The 21,752-nt window shown below is 49.6% G+C and overlaps 5 protein-coding genes across 5 annotated transcripts; 3 read left to right on the top strand and 2 right to left on the bottom strand.

The window, feature by feature from the left end:
- Positions 1–3,630: 3,630 nt before the first annotated feature.
- Positions 3,631–6,254, bottom strand: CGCS363_v000387 (uncharacterized protein; the record flags this gene model as incomplete). Its single annotated transcript, XM_036632236.1, has 3 exons — positions 3,631–5,918; positions 5,973–6,031; positions 6,091–6,254. The coding sequence occupies 3 exons, from the start codon at positions 6,252–6,254 to the stop codon at positions 3,631–3,633; spliced, it is 2,511 nt and encodes an 836-aa protein (XP_036502240.1).
- A 1,951-nt stretch (positions 6,255–8,205) lies between these two features.
- CGCS363_v000386 (uncharacterized protein) lies at positions 8,206–9,032 on the top strand (the record flags this gene model as incomplete). Its single annotated transcript, XM_036632235.1, has 2 exons — positions 8,206–8,543; positions 8,609–9,032. 2 exons carry the CDS (start codon positions 8,206–8,208, stop codon positions 9,030–9,032), a joined length of 762 nt encoding a protein of 253 aa, XP_036502241.1.
- A 1,489-nt stretch (positions 9,033–10,521) lies between these two features.
- CGCS363_v000385 (uncharacterized protein) lies at positions 10,522–11,517 on the bottom strand (the record flags this gene model as incomplete). The annotated part of the gene is made up of 3 exons (XM_036632234.1): positions 10,522–10,750; positions 10,810–11,003; positions 11,074–11,517. The coding sequence occupies 3 exons, from the start codon at positions 11,515–11,517 to the stop codon at positions 10,522–10,524; spliced, it is 867 nt and encodes a 288-aa protein (XP_036502238.1).
- A 2,671-nt stretch (positions 11,518–14,188) lies between these two features.
- On the top strand, positions 14,189–14,700 carry CGCS363_v000384 (UPF0145 protein; the record flags this gene model as incomplete). The annotated part of the gene is made up of 2 exons (XM_036632233.1): positions 14,189–14,300; positions 14,357–14,700. 2 exons carry the CDS (start codon positions 14,189–14,191, stop codon positions 14,698–14,700), a joined length of 456 nt encoding a protein of 151 aa, XP_036502239.1.
- Positions 14,701–15,705: 1,005 nt separating this feature from the next.
- On the top strand, positions 15,706–18,575 carry DAPB (putative dipeptidyl-aminopeptidase B; the record flags this gene model as incomplete). Its single annotated transcript, XM_036632232.1, has 2 exons — positions 15,706–18,397; positions 18,451–18,575. 2 exons carry the CDS (start codon positions 15,706–15,708, stop codon positions 18,573–18,575), a joined length of 2,817 nt encoding a protein of 938 aa, XP_036502243.1.
- Between the last annotated feature and the right edge of the window lie 3,177 nt (positions 18,576–21,752).

Below are 21,752 nucleotides of genomic sequence, written 5' to 3'. Positions count from 1 at the left end.
TTCGGTCGCAAAGGCGATATCAAGCTCGCCTGGCTACATTCTGACAAACTGTAATTTCAACTAAAGGCATGGGGCCATCGTCGAAGTCATGATTTTTAGCGGGAGTGGTTGCAGTGCCGAAACTTTCTTCGACGTATCCAAATTGTGTTGCTGTGAATCTTAAATCTTTCGCCATCAGGTCGATCTTTTAAGGAAAAAGCAAGTTCTCGTGAGTCTTCACCACCTTGGCCGGCCGTGATGCCACCGCCACTGTGAGGTGACGGACAAAGATACGCGGCCACGACTACTGAGTCGTGAGTACTGAGCAGGGGATATAAAAATATTCAAATCCTGTTTCTTCTCTGGAGTGTTATTCGAGCCAATTCTTGAGCAAGCTCCCAATTTGACTTACGTCTTAATGGCCTCTGCATTCAAATCAGAGGCTCTGTTGTTAACGAACTCGTGGATGACGACAACGATAATCATTCACACAGGCATAGGAGGTTTCGACGTCTCTCACCCTCCATAGTATCGTGGGAGTATTGACGGTGATATTGAGACAGAATACTTCAGACATGCGAACCCCGTCCTCGACTGATGAAGCTGTCTGTTGTGTAACGCTGCGCAATGCTTCAGCTCACCGAATCGATTGTTTGCGAGGCTCTATCTCAAACCACTCGAGAACAGCGGTGACGTATATTGGCTCTGTCGGACTCTCTTCGAGCCCTGGGGGCGTATTTTATAGTTACTCTCAATTGCTTTTTCGACGATGGTGAAAGTAACACAGATGTTAGCAGCTCCTGCGTGATGGTTAGGACAGAAAGAAAAGGCAAACACGAGGTTCTAACATAAGCTATGTCATGCTAAACAACCATAGATAAATCCGATGAGGTACACAACTTGCGGCTGATACAAACACAAATGCATCGTGAAAACCCCACGGTTGCGACTCAGACGAGGCACGACAGCCACAACTCATTTTCTAGTATAAATTGAGAGCTCATCAATATCACTGATTGGAAATCCCACCAGAATTCGATCAGTCTGTGCTAAGGTTGCACAATTTTACAAAGAAAATGATGTTCCGGGAAGGCATAGGGGTCATAACGAGCCTCTTAGAGATTTGGCAGTCTGAGATCCACGTCGGTGTACTGCAGTCCTGCCGTTAGGGATGTATTCACCGCAGCGATAGGTATACCTAATTCTGAATTATATAGTATTACCTAGAACATAGCTTGATCAGAGATTATAGAGATTCTAGAACCCCAAGTAGAGAAGTTGCTTTGATTCTCATATTCTTCAGCGTTAGCATCATTGCCCCGCGCCAAGATTCAGAAGCCCTCTAATCAGTTATATACTTTATCGTTTCGCGCCAGCTACACCACTTCAAATATAATTCGTCTTAGTGCCTTAATACATGAATCGCAAACAACATCACTTGGTCGTCTCAAAGCGGCTATGAAGAGTGCTGTTCGTCACAACTTGATTTCGTCTCCCTGGTATTCGTCCCCAGCAAGGCTTCGTTGAACCCAGTAGCTTCGAGCAAGTCCAAAAGCTCTACACGATTTCGATTTTCCCATGATTTACCCTAAGCACTCACACTCCTCGGTGTTCTTTCGCTCGTATCTTGCCTGTGAGGCAAGAGCCACACAGCCTCCATACTTGAGGAGGTTTATACACTTCTCGGTATGTATGTAATTGAACGTTGAAGGCCGCAGTGCCGTTGGATTATAAAAGAACTGAAGTGCACAGAATTTAGAGCAGCACCCAAAGCACCAATTGAACGTGCATTGTAATGTGATTGAAAAAGGCGACCTCCTATTTCAACAATATAGCAGTTCAATAATTATTGCCTCAACTATTACCACACTCAACTCCAGGCTGATACTGCCATTCCTCTTTGCTGACTGTCAGTTATTCACACAGCATATGCGCAAGACTACATGATCCCTTGCCGTTGAACACCGCTTATGTTAGATGCTATCTCGTGCTGTCTACTGATCGTCTGGGATCGTTGCAGTCTTTGATGCCAAAGGTAAATACAGATGCTCGCCTTGTGATTAATTGTGCTTGCAGTTGTTTGAAAGTAGCGCTGAGCCTTCTTGATACCCAAGAACGACGCCTAGGTCTCTGGGTGATGTATAAAACAGGTTCGCTTAGGAGCTTGACAGAGACGAAAACAGGCCAAATGCTGTGTGTCTCTCCATGTGACTTTGTACAAGAGTGCAATCAATATGCCTCGCGCATGAGAAGCTGAGAAGCGAGGAAAGCGTGCACCGTATCCACAGGCGCATTACGTCTCGATGTAGTCAGCCATCTCTGGTATGATCTGTCATGGAGGTATTCGGGAACACATGTGCTTACCCTACGAATATGGCGTCTGAACACAACTGATTGGCAAGCAGGGTTTCTCCCGATACTTTGGCTCGTCAGCGTAGACTTGACGCATGAACAGACGTTGTGGCAACAATGGTATCTGCGGCTTGGGAGTTACCAGTAATAACTGATCGATCTTATATACGGCCAGAACTCGCTCAGCTGGACCACCATATGAGACAGTTATTATAACATAAAACAGTGTGTTTCTCAATCACCTATTCTACTTCAAGCAATAGTGTAGGGTGTCCCTGAAGTTGCATTCGAGCGCAAGTAAAAGCTTTGGCTCTTAAGGCAGCCCAGTTGTGATTCCGAGTAGACCCCCGGCCAGTCTCAGGGGCACACACCCCATCTTATAAACATCCACTGTCTCGACTGCTTGTCACGTATTCGCGAGAAAAGCACCGTCGTACCCGACGACTTGGACTAGATCTTGTGACGCGCAAGACTCAACCGCGCCCCTGAGCCTAGAATCTTGTCAAAGAGAGAGAGAGAGAGAGAGAGAGACAGCGTTTGAATGGCTTCAAATCACCTAGAAAGACCAAGATCTGGGAAGTGATTGGCCTGGTTCTCGAAATTCATCGTCTGGGCTTTGTTTTATAGAGAGCCCAGCCCGATTTCTGATAACTCCTCTGATGGCAATGATCCCTCGCCCATTCCTATCCATGTAGTATGGATTCCCGGAGAAATGGCGAAATGGCGAGGTTAAAAAGGTTTCGAGGCCCCAGTTGTTACTGACAAACCGGAAATATGTGGTTGGAATTTGCAGTTGTGTGAACCTTCGGGTACCTAAGATTGACGCCTTGATGCAGAGCAAAGCCCTGACAACAACGCTTCCGTGTGACGTCTCATCGATGTCCATGACACTAAGCTCTTCTCTCCATCATCACTTCGTGCTTATCCCTAGATATTCCAATGCTTCGCAGGCGGTATAGTACATCAGCTGAGAAGCATACATCACGGGAATGGAATAGCATCACAGAAGGAGGTGCTCTTCCACTTCGATTGTTCGCCCGCTACATTGGAAACGCCATTACTTCCAAAGCTGAGTTCAATGAAGACTTGATGTTGATTGCGAAATCAGGAAAAGTCTATATGTAGCCCGATCCTGGTATCTGTATACCCAAACGCCGTCTATGGTATCTCGTACAACTGCTCGCCTTTGGCAGCGAGTGTGCTGTTTTCCACTGTCCTCCTCTTGTCCTAGAGCTTCATGCCCGTCCCATGAAAAAAAGGGGTATTCCTATACAAAACAAGCAGACAAAAAACCACAATTCAAAAGCAGACTGACGTAGGCAACCCCACGGGCCTTAGCACTCGCGACGCCCCAGCCTCATAAATCAACCCCTGGCCCTTAGCCAGCCATTCCTCAAACGCCTCGCTAGTCTCATCCCCAGGGAAAGCATCCAACACCTTGCGGTCCGTGTCTGGGTACAGCGACCACACGCCCCTGAGCGAGTCTACCGTCGACCACGTGGCCAGCCTCCGTCTTGCACTACAATAGTGAAAGTAAAGCCTGCGGCAGAGATTGTACACCCGTTTCTGACACTCCGCCCGCGTCCCATCCTCGTCGCGCGCCTCGGGCGGGTTCCCGGGCATCACAGTCCACCATGCGAGACGCCACCGCAGGCTGGCAAGGATGCAACCCACCCGACGCAGCAGCGGGAGTAGCTCCTCCTCCTTGACCTTGGGTTCGGTGGACTTGTACAGCGCGCGCTGCAGGTAAGTATAGGCCTTGACCTCGACCTTGCGACAGATGACGCGGGCGAGCTGGGCAGCGAGCTGGAGAGGGCCGGCGTCGGAAGGGGATTCTGGGTCCAGGAATCGTTCGGGAAGGTGGACGTGGGTCTTGTAGACGTAAGAGTAGCGAGCGCGGGAGGGCATGTTGTGGATGGCGCAGAGGAGGGCGAGGGGATCGTCGGTCACGACATTGTCCATGCAAGCCTCCCAGTCCGCGTCGAGTTGGACGAGATCCCTGTCGATAAAGGCGCTCGGGCTCCGGTCTGTCCTGCCGCCGCCGATCTGAGCCTTCAGGGTGAGGAGATACTCGTGGCACTTTTGGAGGTTGAGGGTGTAGACGGGCCGGTTGTCTTGGTGAACGCGGATGTCAAAGTCGCAGGGGGTGTCCAGCGCGGCGATGACGTCGTCGAGGGGAAAGACGCGCTGTAGAGGAATGCGGATGCGTCGTGTTCCGTCGAGCGAGAGGTGGTTGATGGCGCGCTGGGAGACGTAGTTGCAGGACCTCGAGAGGACTAAGTCCTCGAAATGGGCCAACTCGCAGGGGCCCGGCCACTTGCTAGAGCAGCCATGCTTTTCACACTGGACGCAGGGGCTGTCTGGGGAGTTGTCGACCCGTCTGCAACCCTGTTTTGAGTACTTGCAGCGGATACAGACCGTCTTCTTGTTGCGGGTATCTTTGGCCTGCTCGCGAGATTTTGCTTCCATGGGACCGTTGCGGCGTCCACGGGCGGGACCCTTTGGGCTTGTGCTTGGGAAGGGGGCAGCTGCGGCTTCCGGCTTTTTGGAACGGGAGCGAATTTGTACAGGTGCTGTGGTTGTCGAGGAGGCTATGATATGCTCCTGGCTTGCGCGCGGCAACTGTATCATGGATGATCGGTTTGGCGGCGGCAGTGCAGTATGGCTGCGGGGACGGTTTGTTCTAGGGTCTACTGGTCTATGTACTCGCCGTGCTTGTGACGACAGAGGATTGCCCGGCCGGGTATAGTCTGATGAACGGCGAGGTCTCTGTCTCGGGACCTCCAGGCGGTCGTCGGTCGGGTTGAATGGTACCGACGGCCTCATATCTCGAAAATTTTGCGTTCTAGTGTTCTGGAAGGTAAAGCTGTTGGTGGAAGTGTGGTCGATGGGATGTATTCCCGAGGCTGGGGAGGGTCCGGGAATGTTGAAGTCCTCGAATTGTTCAAACATGTTTGTGGTTTCCGGCGGGTGGATGACCAGCGAAGGCTGAGACTGTCCATCGGTGAACAATGGAAAGTCTCCAGATGGAAGGGTAGCGCCCCATGACTGGCTGAGACTCGCGTTTCCATCTTCAGAGAATTGCGCGCTCCAGTCCTCATAGAATGGTGAGGCGGGACTAGGAAGGTGGGAGTGGCTCGACAGGCCGGCGGAGAGGGCGCTGACACTCTGTCGGGGAGCGCTTGTCGGCGTGGTCTGGAAGTTGAAAGTGTTCGTGGGAAACCCATGAGTGGAGGCGGGCGAAGAGCTGGCTGAGAATCCCAGCGTGTTCAGTGACGGACTGGCGCTATTTGTCTGGACGTTGAGGAAGGGTCTCTGGACAACGCCGGGGCTGCTCTCTATCGACGGCACGATGTACTCGGAGACGCTTGTGGTGGCACTATTGAGTGGGTTGAAGTTACCGAAGCTCTCGGCGAAGTCGCTCTGGCTGAACGTCACCGACTCGATGTCGTCCTTCCCGTGCGAGCTGGCTTGGCTGATGCTGCGGGCGAGACCGTGTGATGACGGGCCGGCGGCGCCATGGCCGAGGTCCTTATTCTCAAAGGACGAGCCGCCCCCGATGAGGAGTTCAATTGAGAGCTGTGCGTCTGCGAGGAGATAATCAGCAGTTATTCTGTCAGAGGAGGACCTGGAAGACTGACCGAGATCAGGACCTTGGTTCTTCGGGTCGGGAAGGGAGGGAAGGTCGGCGTTGAAAGCCCTAGAGGTAGTCAGCATCTGCTCTACCTTGGTATGTCCGTGTATGTGTTAGGCACGTACTGGATCGACAACTGAGGGTTCCTTGGCACATCGGTGTCGGGGAGATAGAAGTCATCCACGATCGCAGGGTGGTAGTAGAGGTTAAACGGCTGGATGCCGTCGCGGGCACCAGGCTGCCCGGCCCATGCCGAGGCGTCGTCGCGCTGGTTAGTCCTGTGTGCCATGCCCACGCGCTGGCTTCCTCTTCTTTTCGAGTATCTTCGTGTCTGATGATGTACGGATGATGATGAAGCCACTTCTCGACAAAGTGGGCTGTGTTTGTAGAATGTTTCCTTCTTTTTGAGGTGGGTGGTGGCGAGAGGGGGAACCTAGACGGCCGCGCGCGGGGGGGAAGGAAGCGTCGTCCATCTTATTATGTCCCGTGTCTGCCTTCTATCGTTGTGCAGCCTCGTCTTGCCCAGCCCAGCAAGGCAACGCCCATCGCCTTGATTGGGTTGCAAATGCGCAGTGACATGTGTCTGAAGGTGACGGTGCAAGGTGAGTGGTCAGAAGGAGAGACTGGCATTGGATTGGCGCCTTGGAAGGTGAGGTGCATTGGTGTCAGTGGTAGTGTGGGTGGGGACCAGGACAGGTGTAAGTCACTGATGGCAGCTGGAGGTGGTCCCGTCCGCCTGTCGCTGTACGGTCCCTTTCCGCTAGCGGGTTTAGTGCGCTGCTGGGACGGGAACGAGGACCAACCAGCAGCTGGGCAGCATCGACGTGCACCTCTCGGTGTGTTCCAGCGATGGAAAGAGCACTAATGCGGCCTATGATGCTCCCCCCGGGGAAGGGCTTCCTGGACCCGACACAGGGCGACGGGTTTTAGTGGGCGGTCGACACAATGGGGAAAACGTGCGGTACTTTTCTCGATCAGCGTTCCACTGCGCTAAAGCCGCACCAAGGCAGGGCGCGCGCTGGGCAAACCACGAGGCGCACTGCCAGGGATGCCTCGTCTGAGTCCCTGTCATCATCCTTCGATCAGGACTTCCATCGTCCTTCTATGCATGCAGCAGCAGGGTATGGGTTAGGCCCGGTTAGGTAGTCATCTGAGCTGAGGCATTATTTATCTGGCTCTGTCTACTGGCCGAATCTTGTTTCCCATCATGATGGAGGGTCCCGTTCATCCAATGTTGCCCCGTCTGATTTCCCGGCGCCGTAATCGGTCATGGGTGAATGATTCACACTTTCAGCGGACAAAGTCAAGGCCGTTCTCTGTCTCTCTTGGGGGAAGCTCGCACATACTTTGAGGGAAATTCAATCTTGCCCTATCGAAACAAGCCTCTCGTTCCTCTTCGGGTCACCTAGCGCGTCATACCTCTTTGCCCAAGCACAACTGTCTCACTGATTGAGCCATCCTGTGTGTCGCCGCTCTAAGATTGATGATACCTAAGAACGACCCACCGTCCAGAGACGTACCACGCAGGTAATCCTTGTGCCACCATGGCTTGTAATAAGTCCCATTGGACGATGCAATACCATAAAAGCAGCCTTGGGCTACAGGCGATATCGCGTCCTCGTTCTAAACGTCTTAGGAACGCTCTAGTTGAGCAATTTATTAGGGGGAAAGTTGCCAATTTGACTTGTACTTGGGCTTATTACGATCATAAGCAACTGAAGTTTGAGTGTCTCTTTCATGATCCAAGCTGCAAATGTGAGTGGCATCTTACTTGAATGAAGCCATTTTTCAACACCAATGCCTACCTTACTTAATGGCCATGCTTTGACTGGCTCTGTTCTTTAACTTCGGTCTGGGATATCGTCATGAGATTGGGGCTAATTCTTGCCGGCAAGTGTGAATTTGCCCGTTTCATGGTCAACACTCCCTAACTAACACCTCCGTCGACACCTCTCATATCGGCCATCTCGACAACAAGCGTATGATCTCGACAACAAGCGGATGGTACGATTTACATTTCTCGGGGTTTCAATATGAAGTCTCGTGTGGACATAGACGAACTGGCTCTGGAAATCAACCACTTCTCTCCTTCCCCGTTGCGCTTCCCTCGTTCGCTTGCTTTGCCGCCTTGGCACATGAACCCCAACACACAATTACTGGTGAATATAAGAGAGCCAGCACCTCGTGACATTTGACCCAACGTCTGTCGCTCGCCCTGTTGGTTTCTCCAACCAAAAAAGATGTCTCTCACCGCCACAACGACAACGACCAGCAACGCGACAACAACACCCACCTCGATCTCACTGCTCACAATCACCACGCCATGGGTGGAGCCGTCAGACTGCGCGTCCCAGTGGACGACCAGCACCGTGTCCTATGAAATGTACGGGGGCACCACCGTCACACAAGAGTACACCATTTCCAGCCCCGCGGCGACATGCTATCCTTCTGGGTGGGACAGCTTTGCCCCGGAGCACCGTCTCAGGTTTAGACCGGGCGTATGTCCCGACGGATGGGTTTACAACGACATGGCCGAGCCTATAACCCGAGTGGTCTCGACGGCTCATTGCTGCCAGAGGTCCGCCATTGTCCCTCTTCTTCAAATAACAAGAGCTAAACCGCTGACCAAAATCATCGGTCTAGCGGCTTCGATCGCTTGGGGACCCAAACTTTGAGAAGCCTCTCAACGTTGGCTCCCCTATGTGCAAAATCAGAGTGGACAACCGCAGGCACGAGGTCGGGACCAAGAACCTTGGTGCACGATGCCTGGATCGTGACCTGGGCCAAATCTGACACGGCGACGTTGACGCCCAAGCTGCCGACGCTGACCAGCGGCATGAGGGTGCACACGTGGACGCCCGGTGAGAAAACTCCCAAAGGCCGAGACGACGCGAACAAGGTGGACAACGGCGTCCAGTACATGCGCCAGGGTGTGCTGTGGTTCTTGATGGTTGGAATGCCCATCATCGGGGCTCTCATGATCAGCTCGTGTGTGTGGTGCTGTGTGCGGAAGTGCAAGAAGAACAGGCGGGAGACGAGGGCCATCAAGGCCGCAGCAGCAACATAGCTGCTAGCAATTTTCAATACCAAAATTCTCTATTGGGAATTGAAGTTGTTAAAGAGTGTATGGCACTTTACTATGGACTTATACATGATATCTTAGTGATGTTATGCCTGACCAGCTCACTAATATGCCTCACTTAAAATGGCAACACCGCTAACCGAGTTCGGCTTTGAAACCCTACCCAATCAGTGAGATAACATTTGAATCGCAGTTTTGTCTGACCAACAACACCACCCCGTCCACCTTCCGACCGCGGAACCTCTTCTCGGCAGCCTGATCTTGGCCTCGGTCGCCTTCTTTTGCACTCTTTGTTGCTCCGCCTCCGCCTGCTTCACTCCAAGAAGTCCCAGACTACTAAACGCATTCTCTGTCTCTCTCTTCCTCCCGCCAGCCAGCCTGACCTTCGGCAAGGACCTATCTCCCCCTTCCGGTAGGACATCGGCGACCTGCGACAAGCAGAAAACATGCGGCTCTTGGTAATTCCCTTTACACAACCAAACCCGCAACGGGCATCCTCGACCACCGCCGACTGATGCACTGCCCGTAGCTCGTCAACGACGACGGGCCCCCGTCCGCCGTCTCGCCCTACTTCGCGCCCTTCCTCGCCGCCCTGCACGAGGCGGGCCACCAGGCCGTCGTCGTCATCCCAGACCGTCCGCTCTCCTGGATCGGCAAGGCGCACGCCGTCGGCAAGACCCTCACCGCCGCCAGTATCTGCCCTGCCTCCTTTTCCTCGACCCATTGCCCCGTCGGCTGCGAGGACAAGCCCGACGACCGTCTGCACCGCTGGCTGGTCGTCGACGGGCCGCCCGCAAGCTGCACCCAGCTCGGGCTCTTCCACGCCGGCTTCGCGCCCGCGGACTTTGACCTCGTCGTCTCGGGGCCGAACCACGGCCGCAACGCGAGCACCGTGTGGGCGCTTGGCAGCGGCACCGTCGGCGGCGCGATGGAGGCCGCGCAGTGCGGGCGCCGCGCCGTCGCGCTCAGCTTCGGGAGCAAGGAGCCGCAGCCCGACGGGACTATTCGGGCGGCGTGCGTGCGCGCCGCGGCGCTGGTAGGCGAGCTGGCGAAGGACTGGCACCCCGGCGTGGAGGTGTACAGCGTCAACGTGCCGATGGTGCCGGGGGTCGCGGGAGCGCCGGTGCGGATGACGACGACGGCGCGGGGCCAGTGGGTCACCGGCGGGCTGTTCAGTCCGGCTGCTGCGGATCCCGAGAAGGCGGCGCTGGGGAGGGAGTATCGGTTCCGTTGGGCGCCGCAGCTGGCTGATGTCAAGAAGCAGGCCGAGGAGAGTCCCGAGGGGGAGGACCTGTGGGCTTCTGTGAATGGGGTGATTAGTATTGCGCCGTTGAAGGCGAGTTTCACGGCTGTTGATGTGCGCGAGTGACGATTGCACGCAAGATGATGTGGTGTGCCATTTATAGATATAGACATAGACAGTAGATTAAAAAGAGTAGATAAGAGAACGAGCAGCGGCCGTCGCGTTGGTAGTTCATACGGATACGCAGCCGCCTGCGCTGTCCTCGATGAAGATGCCGCCGTAGATCTGGCCCTCGTCCAGACCGCTCTCCTGGTATCCCGAGTTCACCACGTCGTCGGTCCCCGTGGGCTTCTTGAGCATGCCGATCTGGTACTGGCCCTCGCCGGCGAGGTTAGCTGAGATGATGTCCCCTGATTTCTGCAGCGGCTCGTCGTTGGCGGAGTACCAGACTTGGATCGTGCTAATGTCCCGTCAGTGTCCTTTTCTCAGCCCAAAGGTCAGTACTTCGGGGGAGCTCACTTTTGATCAAAGTCCAGCGTCAGGGCAAAATTCTGCCACGAACCGTCCGTGGCCATCGGCGTGGACCACACCAGCCGGTTCTCCCGGTCCAGCAGCTTGAAGTTATCTTCAGGCAAGCCCGGCTGCCCGATGATGGTGCCGGTCTGGAAGTTGAACTGGTTCGCGTCGTACGCCGCCGTCTCGTGCCAGACGTTCTAACTCCCCCACGTTCCGTTAGCACACCCGCTCCCGCGCAAACTCATCAAGAATCGGGTGTGACGTTACCAGGTACTCATGCGTCAGGTTCAAAGGCCTCTGCGCGTCCTGCCGCACGCTGAAGTGCAGCGTCTTCGCCCCCTCGCCGCCGGGGCTGCCCGTGTTCGCGTCGGCAGCGAACTGCAACCCCGCGCGGCGGAACCCGCGCTGGCTCATGAAGATGCTCTCGTCGGAGATGGTCACCTCCACCGCGCGCGAGCCGGCGGCGGCGTCGAAGCGGGAGGCGGGGACCGACGGGAGGAGGACGATGTCGGACCAGAGGAGGGCGTTGCCCTTGACGTAGGACGGGTTGAAGGGGTTCCAGCCGCCGCCGTTCGGGGTGTCGAAGTCGGTCGGGACGGCGGTGGAGGGGACGCGGCCGTCGAAGATTATGGGGCACCGGATGAGAGAGCGGCAGGTTAGGGTTGCTGAGAGGGCTGGTGTTGCGAGGATTAGGAGTGTGAGGGGGTGCATTTTGAAGGCCGCGGGTTATGGGGATTGATTTGGTGATTTGGAGATGGTTTGAGGAATTGGCGAGGATGGGGGATTGATGTTGTGTTTTTATGCCAGTACATGTGGACGGTCTGGGTCATTGATGAGGTTGGGTGCCGTATGTCGGTGTTGTCTGTTCTAGGCAAGAACGGGGGCTTGGCTCCGAGAAGTCGGAACATCTGTGTTTTTCGATCCTAGCGAGTGGCGATCTCTAAGATTGTATCACGGAACACTGGTAGATGACTGCTGGCGATCTCGCATTGTCACATTTTCTTTTGCGTGGCTACCATGACGTTAGTTTTGCCCTGTATCTCGTGAGCACGGTGCGACGTGCTGACATGTGTCTTCAAAACATGCAGCGACCACTATGATGAGAGATCGAATGCAAATGAGAATCAGGTCGTCAAGACGTCCTGAGGAGAATCTAAACACTGTCTTGGGGTTTCAGTTGAGTGCACTTTTACTATCTGACAGCTCAAGCGGGGCTGCGTCAAACCAGTCTAATTGTTCGATGTTCCCGGTGAACCCCTCGGAATACTTGGAGCTGAACGAAAGAAGATGCGTATCAGAGACGTTGAACACATATCGCTTTTGTGTGTTTTACTTACCTTCCAAGCTGGATGCCCAATTTATTCCAACGTTGGTATGAACTCGAAAACTGTATCTACGAGCACAGGGGACATATGATCTGGATAAATACCGAGCTCGTCATCTTTTTCTCAACAAAGCTGGATAATCACTCTTTCGGATGCCGAAAAAGATTTTCAACTTCGCATGCTTCTCGGCCTTGAGAAACTGTACGTGAAAGTAACGTGTGCTGTCTTGGGTAGTTTTGTTGAATGGAATGGATCGAAGTATTGGTAAGTATATACACGTGCATCTAGACTAGAAAGGGACGGCAGAAGACGATGCTCGCATACAGTGAAAGCTAATGAGAATAAATTTGTAGAACAGACTGTAAGTTATGAGGTAGTGTCTTGCAATGGAAACTAGTACGAATCTATTAACTTGTGAGTAATGGAACTATTGTCAGAATGCATTGGTGATACTGATCTAGATGGAAAGAACAGTCTGCTTTTAAAAACCTTGAGAAAGGCAATATCTTGGGTCTTGCTGGGAAAGCCTATAGCGAGATTTGATGGAGGAAGCCGGTCTCATCTTCTTTCTCCAAAAGGCACATCATAATATTTCTGACAGTGCGGCAAATAAAATGCTTACCCGTCTGCAGACGGCTGTGAAATTTAAGCTTCATGTGTTTTTAACTCGACTGAAGATGCCTACAACGAGTTTGTAAATAGTCTTACGTGTTGCTTATGACTGAACTTCAAACATAATTAAGTTTCATTCATAGGGGCAGAATACATCTGAGATGATGGGAATGATGAGAGAAGGTGAGGTTGAGAAACACATCACGACTCCGTAGCAAGATGAAGCTCAGAGTCCTCAATGCCTACGTAAATAGCGGATCACTAAAAGGGTTCAAAGGGGAACACACGAATGGCCTTGAGGGCTTTTCAGGTTCTGCCATAGGTTTTCTTGACTTTCGCAATCCAATTGTGACTTTGTGCGTGTGGCATCATAGAATATGTGTGAACATATCACGTATTTTACAAGCTAAGGGTCGCGCTGAACTTGGACCCTCTCAACACGTTAGCTCCTGGGAAATTGATCCTCGTGAACCGGCGGACGCGGCATTCCTAACTACCTCATCCTTTAAAAGCTTGACTAGGCTTCGAATAGGTGACTTCTGCAGCAAATCTATGTTTTGAGTCTCCCCTTGATGTCCGTTGTCTGTCTGACCAATGAGCGCTATACGCGCGCGAAATCATCCTTGTTTCTGGCAATGATTCGGTCTTTTAAGCAAATCTTGGTCTGTATCCAGCCTTTGGAATACGTCAGTGTGTATTCCGAAAGCCCCCGCCGGTACAGGATAACAACGGGAGGGAAGAGCTGGGAAGGTCAAATTGCAAATTCATACCTACCTCCGTTGGGACAGTTGTGTCTTTTATGTGGTGATGGGACATGCGACGTTCAACTAGCTATGGAAGTTACCGTCACTGGCGTTTAACAGAATAATTCAAAATGTTACTCTGCACCTTGAAGGCATGACCCTTCTTCGATGAACTTAGGATCTGGACGCAAAGTCAGAATGACTGCCTGGCCTTGATGCATCCACGCGACGATGACGATCGTCGACTGCTATGCAGTCCTCACCGAATACCCAATCCGGAAACCGATGCAAGATGACCCGTCGCTAGAGCAAGAACTTGGGGTGGCGCAGGGCATGTACCAGCCACTCGGGACCGTCGCGTGTCTCTCGTCGATGCAGATACGAAATACGGTCCGGCGGCGGGGACCCAATGGCAAGCGGGGCTTTGCGCCGAGTGGGGCCGTGCCTGTGACGGTAAAGCCCGGGCGATGATTATGCCCGACTTACTGGCACGTTGCTGGCCTCATTTGATGAGAAAACGACGGAGGGGCATGAGGCTTTTTGCGAGACCTCACGCATGATCATGGGTATATATAAACTGGGTGGGATTTCCCATTTTGTGGGTGGTGAAGCTGTTGTTCATCATCGCCATCGCAGACTGCATACACTCAGCCTTCAGATACAATCAATCACGCACAGTACAACCTCGCCTTAACAGAGAAGATGAACTTCATGGGCAGGAAAAGCGATGTAAAGGCCGACGACGTCGCCAACATCCCACCCGAGCTCTCGGACCTGCACTGCTTCACAGAGACCGGCGGGGTAATCACCACCAGTATGTCGTTGTCACCACCCTCACTGTTCTCAAGCACATACCAACTTCCCCTACAGCCATGTTCGACATCCCGGGGTACCGGGTCGTCCGCACGCTCGGCGCGGTCTACGGGCTCTCGGTGCGCAGCCGCAACATCGCGGCGAGCCTGGGCATGGTGATCAAGTCGCTCGCGGGCGGCGAGCTGCGCTGGTTCACGACGATGCTGTACAACTGCCGCAACGACGCGCTGGGCCGGGTGGTGACGGAGTGCAAGCAGCGGGGCGGGAACGCAATCATCTGTCTGCGGTTCGACGCGTCGGACCTGGGCGGGTTTGCGCAGACGTGTGCGTACGGGACGGCGTGCGTGGTGGAGAAGATCCAGGAGGAGGCGGCCGTTGCGCCACAGCTTGCTGATGCGTAGGACGCTCAGTAAGGAGAGGGGGGGATGCGAACAAGAATAGGTGAGGTTGTGGTGAGGTTCAAGTTGGCTTGGCGGGTTGAGATGGTTTCATTTTTGGTGTGATTCTGGGGGATGCGGGTTTTTTGATACCAATGCCACTGTTTGGAGCTTTTTTGGGATTTGATGGTGTGTTTTCTGAGGTGATAGTTAGTCTGCCTGCACCTTCTACCGCCAATCGTTATGGCGAACACGGCAGATGAGCCAGCTCCAATTGATTGTCCACAAAATGTTTGCTTGAAGATTGAACGGAAACCATCGCAAAGTTCCTTCCCCAAATGAATTGGGGGATAAGCTTGCATCAAGCCAAAATCCTTCTACACAGGCCTGCATGGAGCGATAAGCAGATAAGCGATGGACCCAGGTGGCCGGCCAGCACTGAGTGGGAATGTGACAATTGAAACGGGCCAAGGCCCCTCCGCATCCGTGAATAGAGCGTGCCGTTCCATTGGAGAAGGTGTTCCTGGTCTGGGGTCGCTTTTGGGGGCCCTTCCTGCAGCTGTGACAAACTCATTCGCACCCAGTCCAGGCCAGCTAAGCTACTTCCATTTCACTGTAGTACCAGGGGCCCGCCACCTCCCACAGCAAGCACGCACCGCACCCACCATCGCGCAGCAAACACCTCCAGCTTCCCATTGCCCTTTGTCTCCAATCCGCCAAACACCTGGGTCAGGTAGTTTGTTTCTCAACTCTGGGCACTGGCACTGGCTTGACTCGGCTCGACACTCGCACGTACATACACATACCAGCCCTTCTCCGTCTCCGTCTTCACCCTTCCGTCTCGTGACCCGCGCTCCGATCCATGTGCCATCGTCGTCTACCCCGATTTCCCAAAGAGGCCTGAAGCTGCCTCGAGACAGCATGCCGTTTCAAGTCACGACCGAATCCAAGTAGTTTCGATCCCATCTCCTCTACCACCTTATCTCTGCTCTCCCTTGGCGCCATTTCGCCGAGATATCAAGTCTCACCATGGCCGCTCCATCCGCCGCCTCCGCCTCTCGTCAACCGACCGACAGCGAGGATCCCAGGATGTCCCACGAATCATCCATCTCGACCGTTTCCACCACGAGCCTCGTCTTCGACCGCCTGCACGAACAGAATGAGAAGCAAACCTACACCTCCTCGTCTGCCTCCCAAAGACGCCGCGCTCCGTCCACTTCCCGCGGCGCATACGCCGACAACCCCGACGACTTCGACGATGAGAATGACCTGAAGGAGTCCGATACCAATGACCTCGAGACAGGGCCGCTGATGGCCCCCGGTGCCGGCGGCATTGTGCGCCGCGTGGGTATGGATCGCGGGCTGAAGAAGGGGCTGTTAATACTGGGCATCGCCTTTCTTTTCGCGTGGGGCACCGCGTTGTTCGTCTTCCTGACGAACAAATCATATCAGCACGGGAGCAAGGTTGACCACGACCCCTCGGCGACGCAGCGGGGGTCCGGAAAACCGGTGACGCTGGACCAGGTCATGTCCGGCTTCTGGTCGCCATACTCCCACTCGGTCAGCTGGATCGAGGGTCCGAACGGGGAGGACGGGCTGCTGCTGGAACAAGGTGCGCGGGGTAAGGACTACCTCGTCGTGGAGGACATCAGATCTGGCAACAAGGCGGCTGGCCAGGTATCTGCCGACGTCGTTCAGAGCCGCACGCTCATGAAGAACCCATGGATCGAGTACAATGGCCGTCAATTGACGCCCTTCGACGGCCGTCCGAGCAAGGACATGAAGAAGGTCCTCGTCTCGACCGACCGGGAGCACAACTGGCGCCACTCCTTCACTGCGCTGTACTGGATCTTCGACGTTGAGACGCAGACTACCGAGCCACTCGACCCCGACAACGCCTCTGGTCGCGTGCAGCTTGCGACATGGAGCCCTCAAAGCAATGCGATTGTCTTCACCAGGGACAACAACCTCTACCTCAGAGACCTGGCCACGAAGAAGGTTACTCAGATCACCAAGGACGGCGGGCCCGAGTACTTCTACGGTATTCCTGACTGGGTGTACGAGGAAGAAGTCTTTGCCGGTAACAGCGCCACCTGGTTCTCAGAGGATGGCAAATACATTGCGTTCCTGCGCACGAACGAGACGGGTGTCCCTGAGTACCCGCTGCAATACTTCGTCTCAAGACCTAGTGGCAAGAAGAAGCCCGAAGGCGAGGAGACCTACCCGGATGAGAAGCGCATCAAGTACCCTCGTGCGGGCAGTCACAACCCTGTCGTGGATATTCTCTTCTACGACGTCGCCCGCGGCGATGTCTTCTCGGTTGACATCACCGACGCTTTCCCCGACGACGACCGACTCATCAACATGGTTCTCTGGGCTAACCAGAAGGTCTTGATTAAGGAGACCAACCGCGTGAGTGACATTATGCGTGTGGTCCTTGTCGATGTTGTCGCTCGCTCTGCCAAGACTGTCAACACTATTGACGTCGGAAAGATTGACGGCGGGTGGTTTGAGATCTCCCACGAAACCCAGTTCATCCCCGCGGACCCTGCCAACGGACGCCCCGAGGACGGCTATGTCGATACGGTTGTTCACGACAACGGTGACCATATTGCGTACTTTTCTCCCATGGACAACCCTGAACCTGTCTACCTCACTTCCGGCCCCTGGGAGGTAGTCAGCGGCCCGTCTGCAATTGACCTGAAGAACAACCTAGTGTACTTCGTTTCTACCAAGGAGTCTTCCATCCAGCGCCATGTCTACAGTGTTTACCTGAACGGCACTGACATGAAGCCCTTCACTGACACCAGCTTCGAGAGCTACTATGACATCTCCTTTTCCAGCGGCGCGGGCTTCAGTCTCCTCTCTTACCTCGGCCCCAAGGTTCCCTGGCAAAAGGTCGTCAGCACTCCCAGCAACCCCACCAAGTACGAGCACATCGTAGAGGAGAACAAGGAATTAGCCGAGAACGCCAAGAGATACGAGCTTCCCCTTCTCAAGTACGGCACCATCAAGGTGGACGACGTTGAGCTCAACTATGTCGAGCGCCGCCCTCCGCACTTCAGCGAGAAGAAGAAGTACCCTGTCCTCTTCCACCAGTACTCCGGCCCTGGCTCGCAATCTGTGGCGAAGAAGTTCTCGGTCGATTTCCAATCGTACGTCGCTTCGGCACTAGGTTACATCGTCGTCACAGTCGATGGCCGCGGCACCGGATTCATCGGCCGCAAGAATCGCGTACTCGTCCGCGAGAAGCTCGGCCACTGGGAGGCGCACGACCAGATCGCCGCCGCGAAGAACTGGGCGGCTCGGAAGTACGTCGACTCCTCGCGCATCGCCATCTGGGGCTGGAGCTACGGCGGCTTCAACACCCTCAAGACACTCGAGATGGACGCTGGCCAGACGTTCAGCTACGGTATGGCGGTCGCCCCCGTCACCGACTGGAGGTTCTACGACTCCATCTACACAGAGCGCTACATGCGCACGCCGCAGCTGAACCCGAACGGGTATCAGCAGACGGCCGTCACCAATGTGTCTGCTCTCGCTGGCAACGTGCGTTGGTTGATGATGCACGGTGTCGCCGACGATAACGTACACTACCAAAGCACGCTCACGCTTCTCGACAAGCTCAACCTCGAGGGCGTTGAGAATTACGACGTTCATGTGTTCCCTGACAGCGACCATGGCATTTACTTTCACAACGCGAACAAGATCGTCTACGATAGTATGTATCCATCTCCCTGGTTATCTTGGTCTACTGGCTCACACGTAGTCTAGAACTCAGCAACTGGCTCATCAACGCTTTCAACGGCGAATGGCTCAGGATCACCGATGCGAAGCCCATGACGGAAGCTAAAGAGAAAGAGCGTAGATCAATCTCCGCACCGCTGGAGCTGCACTAATTCACAACGTAATCGAAAGACTCGGCGTTTGGGGGTTTGGATTTATTGGAGGTTCACATATTCAGCGCATGCTTTTTGGCAGACGGCAATGAATTGATGATGGGATTGGCCGTTTCTACTCGTTTATCTTGACACCACGTTCTCGTGACATCTCTCTGAAACTCGTGAGGCGGCGAACGCCTGAGGACAGCCTTCGTTGGACAGGTTTGCCTGGCATTCGTTCGGGCCACTTGTCTTTGCCGTTGGCTATCTGCGCTCGAACAAGAAAGATAATCAGTAAACCTGGAGCTCCTGCCGATAGATGAATTCAAAGCAATTGGCCGTATCGGCAATGTCATTTTCACCGTCTTGCTGCTGCTGTTACAGTATGACTCAAGCTTGGTTTAGGTATGCAAGTTGTTCCCACCTGTTGAGCTGCCTGAGTCTTAGATCGTCCAACCGTGTCAACATTGGAGCTGCCCTCGGACTCATAATACGCAACAATGCCCGAGGCTGTGGAGTTCACTTAAACCCCGGCTGGCTTTGGTTCCAACGTGCGAGACGGTAGTCGGCCGGGCCCGGGCCCGAGGCCTGAATCCCGGCCTAAATCCCACCTTTACGTAAGGGATCAGCTACACTACTTTATAGCTAGCTACGCTTAGCGTTTATAGCTAGATTAATTAAACTACTTTATATAAATTATAAGCTTTCTAAATACTTAAATCTATTTACTAGATAGTAAAGTTATTCTTAAGTAGCTATTAAGATTTTAACTTTATAGTTTAATAATTATTAAAGAGTAATTAATAGATTACTAAGCTATTAAAAGTAATACTTCTAAGTAGAGATTATAGCTATTATAATATATATTTTCTACTTATAAAATTTTTTTAGCTTTTAAACTATTAAAGTTAATAATTATTTAATAATTATTATAATTATATAGTAATAACTACTTAATAACTATTTAATAATTACTTTTAATTACTATTTAAATTTCTTTTAAACTACTAAATTAATTAAATAAAATAATATATCTTTAAATAATAATCTAACTTTATTTTTTTTTAGCTTTATTAAAAAGGGATTATTTTAAATTAATCCTCTCCTTTTTTTTACTATAAATTTTATAGCTAAAATAGCTATATAAAAAGTAGTTAATAAGAGATTAAATCTAAGAAGTTTAGTATATAATATTATTTTTAAGCTAACTAAAGTTATAAATTTTAAATTATAAAAGATTAATCTTAAGAATACTTTTAAAGTAATAAGATTATTTTTTTACTTAATAATTAAAAAGATACTAAATAGATATAATAGAGATATAGTTTTTAAAAAAGATAAAGTAGTAGTAGTTAAGAATCTAAGTTCTTTAAGTAATCTAATACTTATAAGTTTTATATTTATTAAATAGTTATTTATAGAAAAGATCTAATATAATTTTTTAGAAAAAATAATTAATAATAATCTTTTTATTATAGCTTTAGTTTTTTATATTTTTATTAAGATTAAAGAATATATTTAAAAGTTTAATAAGCTAGCTATAAGTAAAGTTTATAATAATTAGAATAGAATAACTAAAGTTAATTATAATAATACTAAGGATTTTATATAAAATCTTTACTTAACTTTTAATAAACTAAATAGCTTTAGTATAAGTTTATTAATTATAGCTTTTACTTATAGATTTATTTAAAGTTTTAGATATTTTAATTAAGTAAAAGTAAATATTATAGAGAATAACTTTATTATAAAACTTTAAACTTATAATAACTTCTTATAAGAACTTAGAAGCTTTAGTAAAAAGGAATAATATAAATAAGCTTCTTAAGGTATTAATACTTCTTTAAATAAAAAGAGGTTTCTCTCTAAGAAATAACTTTAAGTAACTAAACTTAATAAACTATAAAACTTTTATACTTCTTATAATACTAAGTATTTTAAGAACCTCTATAAATATAAAATATATAACTCTTATTATAGAAAAATAACTTAATATTTTAAGAAATATAATAAGTATTCTTTTAAATATTTTAAATATTATATTTTAATATATAATAAGTTTAAATATTTAAATAAACTACTAATAACTTAATAATTAATAATATAAGTATCTATTTTAGTATTTACTTTAGAAAGTTAAACTTAAGATAATATCTTTAGAAACTTTAGTATTAAATAGGATATTAACTAACTATTTAAAGCTTTTATAGAAACTTTATTAGTTTAAACTTAAAAGAGGACCTTTTTATTATTCTTAATAAATAACTTTAGAGTATTTAGTCTATATTTTAACTTTTAATCTCTTACTAAAGATCTATATAAAATTAATTATATATAGAGAGTTAAAAAGTAACTAATAAAAATATTTAAATATTCTATTTATAATTCTATTAACTAAACTACTAAAATAGAGATTAATAGTTTCTTTATATATAATATTATTAAAGAAGCTAATAAAGAAGAAAATAATAGCTAAGAAGTATAACTAAGCTAATATATTATATTTATAGCTTCTATTAAAAAGATAGATTTCTTTATACTAAATATTAATACTAATAAGTATATCTTTAATAATCTCTTTATTTTTAAGGATCTTTAAGATCTTTTTTAAAGATTAATTATAAACTATATAAATAAAAAGGATTAAATTAGCTAAGCTATTAGTATAACTAAAGTAATTACTATTAAGCTAAGTAATAAAAAAACTACTTTCTAACTATATAATACTTTTTATAAACTTTATAATATAATATAAATTATTAATATTAATTTTCTTTAGAAGATAGATATCTATTTTAATAGTTTAGATAATACCTTAGTTTATAAAAATATATCTAAAACTATTATTAATTTTAAATAAAATATATAAATCTCTTAGCTTTAGATCTATTTTTTTAATTAGAGTAATAAATTTAGCTCTCTTAAGCTAAATTATTAAATTTTTTATATTTATTTAAAATATCTATTTAAAGAAGTAATTATTATTATTATAAGAAATATTAATATAAACCTTTTTAGAGTACTTTTTATAAAATATAAATATTATATCTACTTTATAGTAAAGTTAATATAATAACTTAATAATAGATAATAAGAACTACTAATTTAAGTTTTCTAAAAACTTTAAATTAATTTCTTAGAACTAATACTATAAAGCTTTAGAGGTATTACTTATAATCTCTATATTATAGAAGC

Source organism: Colletotrichum siamense, assembly GCF_013390195.1.
Source record: "Colletotrichum siamense strain Cg363 chromosome Unknown KSG_Cg363_contig01, whole genome shotgun sequence".
Classification (NCBI taxonomy): domain Eukaryota; kingdom Fungi; phylum Ascomycota; class Sordariomycetes; order Glomerellales; family Glomerellaceae; genus Colletotrichum; species Colletotrichum siamense.
This window is presented reverse-complemented; position numbering and strand designations above follow the sequence as displayed.